This window comes from Myotis davidii, unplaced genomic scaffold (assembly GCF_000327345.1).
Source record: "Myotis davidii unplaced genomic scaffold, ASM32734v1 scaffold167, whole genome shotgun sequence".
NCBI lineage: Eukaryota > Metazoa > Chordata > Mammalia > Chiroptera > Vespertilionidae > Myotis > Myotis davidii.
Window position 1 is genome coordinate 2,780,711 of NW_006300048.1, and position 9,532 is coordinate 2,790,242.

At 57.0% G+C, this 9,532-nt stretch overlaps 2 protein-coding genes across 2 annotated transcripts in view; one reads left to right on the forward strand and one right to left on the reverse strand.

The window, feature by feature from the left end:
* Window positions 1-6,047, forward strand: part of CUL9 (cullin 9) — a 38,085-nt gene extending 32,038 nt beyond the window's left edge. The window contains exons 33-42 of the mRNA XM_015572211.1: window positions 1,728-1,868; window positions 2,010-2,174; window positions 2,385-2,548; window positions 2,890-2,983; window positions 3,453-3,527; window positions 3,642-3,752; window positions 3,899-4,016; window positions 4,842-4,975; window positions 5,536-5,609; window positions 5,710-6,047. Coding sequence (XP_015427697.1) covers window positions 1,728-1,868; window positions 2,010-2,174; window positions 2,385-2,548; window positions 2,890-2,983; window positions 3,453-3,527; window positions 3,642-3,752; window positions 3,899-4,016; window positions 4,842-4,975; window positions 5,536-5,609; window positions 5,710-5,896 — 1,263 coding nt within the window. The 3' untranslated portion in view covers window positions 5,897-6,047. The remainder of the gene's footprint in view (window positions 1-1,727; window positions 1,869-2,009; window positions 2,175-2,384; window positions 2,549-2,889; window positions 2,984-3,452; window positions 3,528-3,641; window positions 3,753-3,898; window positions 4,017-4,841; window positions 4,976-5,535; window positions 5,610-5,709) is intronic.
* A 416-nt stretch (window positions 6,048-6,463) lies between these two features.
* The window catches only part of DNPH1 (2'-deoxynucleoside 5'-phosphate N-hydrolase 1), a 7,362-nt gene continuing 4,293 nt past the window's right edge, over window positions 6,464-9,532 (reverse strand). Inside the window, exons 3-5 of the mRNA XM_006776445.2 lie at window positions 7,082-7,150; window positions 6,836-6,946; window positions 6,464-6,674 (exon numbers count right to left, since the gene is read on the reverse strand). Coding sequence (XP_006776508.1) covers window positions 6,526-6,674; window positions 6,836-6,946; window positions 7,082-7,150 — 329 coding nt within the window. The 3' untranslated portion in view covers window positions 6,464-6,525. The remainder of the gene's footprint in view (window positions 6,675-6,835; window positions 6,947-7,081; window positions 7,151-9,532) is intronic.

The window sequence follows — 9,532 nt, forward strand, 5'->3', positions numbered from 1 at the left end:
CTGGCTTGGGGGAAATGTTGGGCCTGGGAACAGGATTTTGAGGGGAAATGCAGTCTTCTGTGTCCATGAAGTTGGAGCTGCTTGTCGTGACCTGTGTGGGACTGGCAGGTAGACAGTGGGTTTTCAAACTCAGAATTCAGTAGAGAGGCCTGGCTGGTATCACCCAGGGAGAGAGAAACAGGCCCAGGACATTGAACTTGGGGCACCCCCACCTATAGCGATGTGGAGACAGGGAGCCTAAAAACACCACTGAGGAAAACAGGCTGATGGACAAGGCCCAGCAGAGGAGGAGCCTGTGACTAAGTCCCGGGCAAATGGCACAAATGAAAGGCAGGACTCAGGGTGGGGAGTCCCGGGGCCTGGAGCAGTTGGGGGTGGCTTCCCCGGATGCGCCTTGAGTGGCAGGTGGGATTGTCAGAGTGCCTGAGACCCAATACCAGTTGGGCTGGGCAGTGGAAACAGCATGAGCCAAGGGCAAGCCCAGAGCTGAGGGGGTACCTAAGGGTGAGCGGTCAGCCAAGTTGTCCTCTGTGGCAGTGAGGGTTCCTGCCGCCTCCATGTGCCTGCAAGTAGCTGTCTGAATTTGGAGAAATGTCCTGTTTTATCTTGGAAATACGGGAAGTTTGCATTCAACTTCTCCATTTATCTGGGTTTCTTTCACTATATAAAAAGGGGTTTGCCCTGGTTGGTGTATCTCAGTGGTTAGAGCATTGGCCCATGCACCGATGGGTCTCGGTTTTGATTTTCAGGCAAGGGCATGTGGCTGGGTTGCAGGTTCAATCCCTGGGCCTGGTCAGGGCATGTATAGGAGGCAACCAATCGATGTGTCGGTCTCACACTAATGTTTCTCTCTCCCTTCCACTGTCTAAAAATCCATAAAAATATATCCTTGTTTAGTGAAAGTCCAGGCCAGTGCTTCCCATCTGTCCTGTAGCTTTGCTACCACAGATACATGTCCTCCCCTGGGGTCAAGTGCGTCGTTTGGAAAGCTCCGCTGTCCGCAGTGTGAGGGAAGGGCTCTTACGGAGTGTTCCGGAAGCTCGGGCTGCCGGTCACGCACAAACCAAGTGGGTCTGATGGGGAGGGACAGGGTGGAAGGTTTTGGGATCAGCTCCAGCAGCAGTTCAGGAGTCCACGGTGGCCTGGTTTAGGGTGAGGCGGTGACATGGGCGCAAGACAAGGGTTCAGGAGAGTGAAGGTTCTGACCCTAGAACTGGAGAGGAGTGGGGGGCCGTTTCTCAGGACTCGGGAGCTGCAGTGGGCAAGTCTGTTTTGTGGAGAAGAGGCCGAGTCCGGGGGGACAGAGCCTCCAGAGAGGCATTGAGGTGAGCAGTGGGGCAGGGGGAGAGGCCGCCCAGCGGGGAAGGGGGCCCACCTCCGGCCTCCTTCCTCTCTGACCTTCTTGCTCTCGCCAATTCTTTCGTGGAACTTGAATCTTTCTTATTTTTTTAATTTTCTTTACCTGCTCCCTCTATATCCATCCCAACAATAATTATAATTAGGCTGCTGTCCTGGCCCACGTATCCTCAAAGACAACTGTAATTCGGACCAATCCCAGGAAAATCAGTGGAAGTCAGAAAGATTAGGGTCAGTGTGAGGCTGACCTAGAAGCTGCTTGTCTCTGGCCTTCTGCGTCAGCGGGGAGAGGTGCGCGATGAGTGGCCAGGGCACCGCCTCCCGGTGCTGCTCCCACACGACCCTGAGCGACCCCTCCTGTGCCCTCCCAGTCTTGCTGGAATGAGTATCTGACAACTCGCATCGAGCAGAACCTGGTGATGAATTGCACCTGCCCCATTGCCGACTGCCCGGCCCAGCCCACGGGAGCCTTCATTCGTGCCATTGTCTCCTCGCCAGAGGTCATCTCCAAGGTACCCCCTCCTCCGAGAGAGGCCCCGGTGCACAGCCAGAGGGGAGACCCCAGGGAGTGGGCTGACTGCGGGTGCGGGGGGCCTGGAGGTGTGGTGACCTAGTGAGCCAGGCCCTCGCCTGTGGCCCCTCTGTCCCCACAGTACGAGAAGGCCCTGCTCCGTGGCTACGTGGACAGCTGCTCCAACCTGACGTGGTGCACCAACCCCCAGGGCTGTGACCGCATCCTGTGCCGCCAGGGCCTGGGCTCAGGGACCACCTGCTCCAAGTGTGGCTGGGCCTCCTGCTTCAACTGCAGCTTCCCCGAGGTGGGCGCCCGCCCAGCCCTGACCCACCCCAGCCCTGCTCAGCACACAGATTCCGCCTTGTCCTCATCCGCTGCCACCGAGCGGAGCTTTGTTCCTCCTCCCGTCATCCTCCAAATGGAGCCTCCCTCCCTCCCGCCCCCTCGAACAATAGCAGGAGGGCCCCCCTGAGTAAGGGCTGGGCTGTGTCCTCCCCTCCCCGTCCTGCTCCAGGCACACTACCCTGCCAGCTGTGGCCACATGTCTCAGTGGGTCGATGATGGCGGCTACTATGATGGCATGAGTGTGGAGGCCCAGAGCAAGCACCTGGCCAAGCTCATCTCTAAGCGCTGTCCCAGCTGTCAGACTCCCATCGAGAAGAATGAAGGGTGTCTGCAGTAAGAACGGGTGCTGGGGGCCCTGGGGAAGTCGGCAGGCACAGGAGAGAGTAGGGGCCTGGTGGTGAGAAAGGGGTGGTGGGGCTTCTGAAAAGCGGAGCAACAAGGGCAGTTACTCAGCTCCCCTCTCCGGGCACCCTCCAGAGCGACGCCCGCAGCTCATTTCCCCGGGTTTAGTCTAGTGTGTGGGGGACTTCGAAGCCAGGGGCTTTCAGTAGGAACTGGTGAGGCTAGGGCGTGGAGGGGCCAGGGACACCGTCGTGTGCATCTAGGCCCCTGGCTTTCCTGGCGCGGCCCTGGCCAGAGGCAGGAGTCCTCTGACCAGGTAGCTTCCTCCGTAGCATGACCTGCGCCAAATGCAACCATGGATTCTGCTGGCGCTGCCTCAAGTCCTGGAAGCCAAATCACAAAGACTATTACAACTGCTCTGCCATGGTAAGGGGCTGGGCACCGAGGAGCGAGAGGCCCAGAGGCAGGCAGGAGGGGCCCTGAGCAGAGGGCTCTCTCAGTGGGGAGAAGACAGAAGCCACCTAGGCCTGCAGTGCTGGGAGGTCTATCCTGGGAGGTCCATGCATGGGGAGCAGAGGCCCAGGGTGGGACTTCCACCCCCAGGTGGCTACAGAGGGCTGGGTGGGCTGGGCATTCTCGGGGCAGCAGGGCAGAGCGGAGAGCAAGGACTGAGTCAGGACCTGGCTCTTCCAGTTGGTATGTGGCTTTGGGTCAGTTTACTTGTCCACTCGTCAGCATTCTCACCTGTAAAAGGGTAATAATATGACCTATCTCACGGAGTCTGAGGATTACAGAGAGAATCTGGGCAAAGCGTGGGAAGGCCTCTGAATGGTAGCTAGTCTGACGAGCCCGCACTGTCCCAGAGAAGCACAGTAGCCCCCTCTGTGTCTCACAGGTGAGCAAGGCAGCTCGCCAAGAGAAGCGGTTCCAGGACTACAACGAGAGGTGTACTTTCCATCACCAGGCCCGGGTGAGGAGGGGAGGGTGGGGGAGAGGCCAGGAGGGGCCCAAGGGCCGAATCGATGGGTGCTGTTCTGAAGGGATGCGTGTGCACGCGCTCGCTGACCCACCTTCCTCTGCACAGGAATTTGCTGTGACCTTGTGGAACCGAGTATCTGCCATCCATGAGGTGCCCCCACCCAAATCCTTCACCTTCCTCAGCGACGCCTGCCGGGGGCTTGAGCAGGCTCGAAAGGTTGGGGGGTGGGGCGTGGGGGAATGTGCCAAGGGGACTGGTGGGCTGGGCAGCTGTCTTCTGACCGGTTGGATGGAGGGAAGGAGGAGGGAGCAGGTGAGAGGCAGGTGCCTCCCCACAGCAGGAGGCCTGACTTGGGTCCCCAGGTGCTGGCCTACGCCTGCGTGTACAGCTTCTACAACCAGGAAACGGAGCAAATGGACGTGGTGGAGCAGCAGACGGAGAACCTGGAGCTGCACACCAATGCCCTGCAGATCCTCCTGGGTGAGGCCTGCCCCCTGCCCGCTCAGTCCTCTCTCCTGCCCCTCCCCCCCTGAGCACCCCACTCCAGCTTCCCACCTTCACGCTGTCCCTTCGTTGTTCCTCATTCATGGCCCCATCACCACAGGCCTTTTAAAATTCTGCTGGAAAGGCATACAGTACAGGCTGTAAGTGCCTAAGGGCACAGGTCTTCACCTGACCTTTTATTTGACTACTAAATTCATGCATGAAATTCGTGATAGAAATAGAAATATATATATATCTCCTAGAGGCCCGGTGCACTCTCTCCAATCCGGGACCCCTCGGGGAATGTCTGCCTGCCGGTTTAGGCCCTATCCTGGCAGTCGGACATCCCTCTCACAATCCTGGCCGGCTGGCTCCTAATCGCTCACCTGCCTGCCTGGTTGCCCCTAACTGCTCCCCACCCCCGCCAGCTTGATCGTCCCTCACCCAACTGCCCTGCTGGCCTGGTTGCCCCTAACTGCCCCCACCCCTGCTGGCCTAGTCGCCCCTCATGGCCTCCCACCCGCCGGCCTGGGCACCCCACGCAGCCTGCTGATCAGTCATTTAGTCGTCCCTCACTAACCTCCCCTACCAGCTGGTCGTAGGCAGCCATTGTGTGAGGGTATGGGTTAATTTGCATATTGCCTCTTTATCATATAGGATATCTGTCCCCATCACTCGAGTGTAAGCCTCTGGAGAATGGGTGTCTAGCGCTGGGCCTGCTAGGTGTTGGTAGAACTGGTGGGAGTGCAGTAGGGGTTTGCTGGAGGAGGGGACGGAGGGAGGAAGAAGGGAGGGAGCCCCCGCGCCCTGCCCCCTCTGCAGAGGAGATCCTGCTGCAGTGCAGAGACCTGGCCTCGGCCCTGCGTCTCCTGCGGGCCGACTGCCTCCACATGGGCCTGGAGCTGCTCCGGCGGATCCAGGAGAGGCTGCTCGCCATCCTGCAGCATTCCACCCAGGTAGGCCGCCCCACCTGGACCTCCCGTGCCCAGCACCCAGGAGACCTGGGGGTGTCCCAGCCCCTTGGCCAGCCTGCTGGGTGCTGTTGGACCCTGCCACTTAACCTCCTGGCGTTTCTTACAAAATAAAGGAGTTAGCCCAGATCCTTGCTCGGGAACTTTTTCAGACACACTTCCCAGATGTGGATTCAGAATCCCAGGAGTGGGGGTCAGGGGGTGGAGTCCACTGAGTAAGGGAGCTGAGAGTCTTTCCAGCTGTAATACGCCGACGTTGAGTCTGAACTAGGAGTCCCACGCTCAGGGAGCGGACAGACTGACAAGTCACGAGTAGGAAAGGCATGAGCATATCCTGAGCTCCTGAAGCAAGGCCAGTGTGCTGACCTGTATCCTGTGTCCCTGGAGACACCTCTGGTGCTGTGATGGGGGAGGGAGAGCAGGTGGGAACGTCCTGCCAGGAGCATGGCACCTAGTAGGCCCTCGGAGGACGCTGGTTGGAGAAACGCTGGGCAGAGGCCCAGTGGCCTCTCCTCTCTTGCTCCCCTGTCCTCCGTCTCTGCCAGGACTTTCGGGTTGGTCTCCAGAGTCCATCGTTAGAGGCCCGGGAGGCGAAAGGGTCCAACGTGCCCAGCAGTGGGTGAGTGTGGGCGGAGCCCCAGAGGGGGGTGGGATATGGCAGGCCTCCCTGGGGCTGAGCGGCTGGCGCTCTCCCTATTGATGGCGATCTGTCCCCCCAGGCCCCGAGGCTCCTTGGGGCTGGAGACGGATGAGGAGGAAGGCGAAGGCGACATGCCCGAGTGGCAGCAGGACGAGTTCGATGAGGAGCTGGACAACGACACCTTCTCCTATGACGAGGAGTCAGAGAACCTGGACCGGGACGCTTTCTTCTTCGGGGATGAGGATGAGGATGAGGGCTATGACTGAGGGGCAGGATGCAGGGAGCTCCCGGAGCTGCGGGGCCAGGGGGCCGGCCGTTCATCCCTGACCCCTGTCCTGGGTGCTCCGAGGGGCAGTTCCCAGCATCTGCAGCACCTTCTTCTGTTTACCGAATAAACTTCTTTCATATACTTCTCTGGAGCGGGCCCGTTCTAACTCCCCTGCTTCCCGCACACCCAACCCTCCTCTAGTTTTCTTTAGACCTCCAGACTCTGCTGTTGTCAGCGAGGCCCAAAGCTGACCCTGTGACCTAGGCTGATAATGGGAAATGACGGTCCATGTGGCACAGACTTGCCCCAGACCCAGCCCAGCATCAGAGGAGACGGATGGCCATCCCCTGGGTCGGCCTCCCTCTAAACTGAATGTTCCTGGGAGGGGCCTGCGCATTAGGAAGGGCCCTCTTGGGGGCCTGCAGAGTTTTGCAGGTTTTCCCTGCATCGCAAAGTGAGTGTTTTGGGGGAAGAAGGGGGGCATTACTGAGGCCCTGCCCACCCCACCCCACCCCACACACAGACAAGTTGGAAGTGTAGACATGCCTTTTAATTTGTACTGGGCTTTCGGGGAGGAACGGTACAGAGCAGAGTCGGGGGTCTGAAGAACTTAATGACGGGGTGAAGTCAAGGGGTTGGATCAAGGGAGGAAGCCGGCTGCTCGGGAGAATTAGCTGCAAAGTATCGGTCCAGCATGACTTCCGCCTCGCCCACCGCGTAGTCCCACACCTGGAACCGGGAGCCGTCGGCTGCTCTGCGGATCATGGCCGAGAGCACTGGGGGCAGAGGCAGGTGACGGTGCCTCCCACGCCCTCTGTCCTCGCCTGCCCAGCCCTTGTTGGGGACAGACACTACTCAGCCCCCCAAGAAAGGGCGCTGAGGGCTGGGTGCTCAGCTGGGGGCGGGGGGCGTGGCCATCCAGGGCTTGGCTGCTCACCTTGGCCAGACTTCCGGCGGATCAGGCACAGGATTCGCTTATTGAAGGCCTCGGCCCGGCCCACCTCGGAGCCTACACCCAACGCCGGCTGGGTCACTTCTGCCACAATCACTGGGAAGGAAAACGAGACAGAGGCTCAGTATCTGAGCTTGGGAGAGAGAGATGGCGGGGAAGGGGGAGGGGGGAGGCCGGGCGTGTTCCGGGAATGAACACCCAGGGGAGCGCACAGGGGGAGAGGGCACTCACAGTCCGCCCGCCGCATCAAGGCCAGGTCCGGCTCGTGGATGAACCTGTCACCCTCCGCAGGCTGTTCCCCTGTGGTGGAGGGAAAGCTGGTCAGGGCCGCGCTCTCATCTGGTCCTCTGCCCGCCAGAGCCACCCCCACATCCTCCCTGCTCAGGGCGGGAGGGAGGTGACTAGATGACCTCTCAGGGCCTGCCCAACACTGAAAGTCTATGAAAAGGAGGAAATGGAACAGCCACAAGAGAAAAACCAGCCCTCTGCACGCTGGGATGTATGACACGGGCCAGATGAGTGATCCAAAATAAGATTAACCAGTTAACCGCCGCGATATTTTGAATTTAAAAAGCTCCGCCGCTTGCATCTATAGAAGCTTATGGCATACAAGTGGTTAAGTGAAGGACTAACTGGCCGTGGGCAGAGTGGTCACAGGTGGAGAGGAGGCGGAAGAGCATCCAGGTGGGGGAAATGGCAGGCAGGAGCAAGGACTGGTCAGTGCAATGAAGGACGGAGGGAGACCAGGCTGAAGCCTCATGGAGTGGCTCTCACGCTTTGGCAGGTTCCAGAATCACCTGAGAACTTGATAAAACTACAAAGACCCAGGTGTCACTGGGCTCAGCGGCTTCATTCCCACCAAGTTTGAGAACCACTGTCTGCATGCAAGGCGGCCTGTTGGGGGTGGTGGGGGGCGGCGGGAATCCAGGTAGAGGCAGCTGGGGAAAGGGGACGGAGCTTGGCGTTCAGCCTGATTGCATGCCACGCGTTAGGACTGTAAGGCTCACAGCTACCTGCACCGGAGCAGAGTCACCGGAGAACGTGCTCAAAGGAGCTTCTAAGGCTTCATCCCAACCACGGGGACCTGCATTTTGAACAAGCTCCTCAGATGACAGCTGAGCACACTAAGCCTGAGACCCACCAGGCAGGCGTGGACACACCTGAGACCACGAACCAGGAGCTTCGGGTCCCTCGTACAGGCCCTTTCCAACACCCCCGGCAATTTCGTCTTTTTAAAGAGGTCTCCCAGGACTGCGTTAATCCCACCAATCCTGCATCTGCTCCTGAGTAACGCATCGCACTTCCCGATTTCTAGTTATATTATAAAGTAAAACAATCAAAACAGTATGGTATTGGCATAAAAACAAACACCAATGGAACAGAATCAAGAGCCCAGGAATAAAGCCACGCATGGACACTCAACCAACATCTGACAAGGGGGCCAAGAATACTCCGCGGAGAAAAGACTCTCTCTTTCGTAAACGGTGCTGGGGAAACTGGGCATTCACATGTAAGAGAATGAAACTAGACCCCTAGTTACACCACTCACAAAAATTAACTTGAAATGGATTAAAGATGTAAATGTAAGACCAGAAACGATAAAACTCCTAGAAGAAAACACGGGAAAAAGCTCCTTGACTCGGGTCTTGGCAATGGTTTTTTGGATACGACACCTAAGGCACAAGCAACAAAATAAAAAATAAACAAGGGGGACTACGCCAAACTAAAAAGCTGCTTTCTGCACGGCAAAAGAAATAATCAACAAAACAAAAATACAACCTACAGAAGGGGAGAAAATATCTGCAAACCATGTACTGACAAGGGTTAATATCCAAAATACAGGGTGGGGCAAACGTAGGTTTACAGTTGTGAGTATGTGAAACACAGCTATTCTTATATTATTATTATATTATTTTCCATATAAACAACTAAATGTACTTTCCCCCCCACTTTTTAAAAAAATATATATTTTATTGGTTTTTTACAGAGAGGAAGGGAGAAGGATAGAGAGTTAGAAACATCCATGAGAGAGAAACATCGATCAGCTGCCTCCTGCACACTCCCCACTGGGGGTGTGCCCACAACCAAGGTACATGCCCTTGACCGGAATTGAACCTGGGACCCTTGAGTCCGCAGGCCGACGCTCTATCTGCTGAGGCAAACCGGTTAGGGCTCCTCCCCACTTTTATTAAAAACAAAACCAAACCTCATACAACTCAGCAGCAAGAAAACAAATAATCCAATTAAAAACCATCAAAGAACTGGAAAAGACATTTTATCAAAGAAGATGCATGAATGGCCAACAGATACATGAAAAGGTGTTCAACATCACTAGTCATTAGGGACAAGCAAATCAAAACCACAACGAGCCCTAGCCAGTTTGACTCAGTGCATAGAGAGGAGCCCTGCGGACTGAAAGGTCCCAGGTTTGATTCTGGTCAAGGGCACATGCCCAGGTTACAGGGGGGTGCGTGCAGGAGGCAGCCAATCAATGATTCTCATCACTCTCTCCCTCTCCCTTCCTCTCTGAACTCAATAAAACAAATTTTAAATAAGAATGCTATTTCCTACCTGGTTTGGCTCAGTAGATAGAGCATTGGCCTGTGGACTGAAGGGCCCTGGGTTCGATTCCAGTCAAGGGTACATGCCCAGGTTGCAGGCTCAACCCCCAGTTGGGGGCGT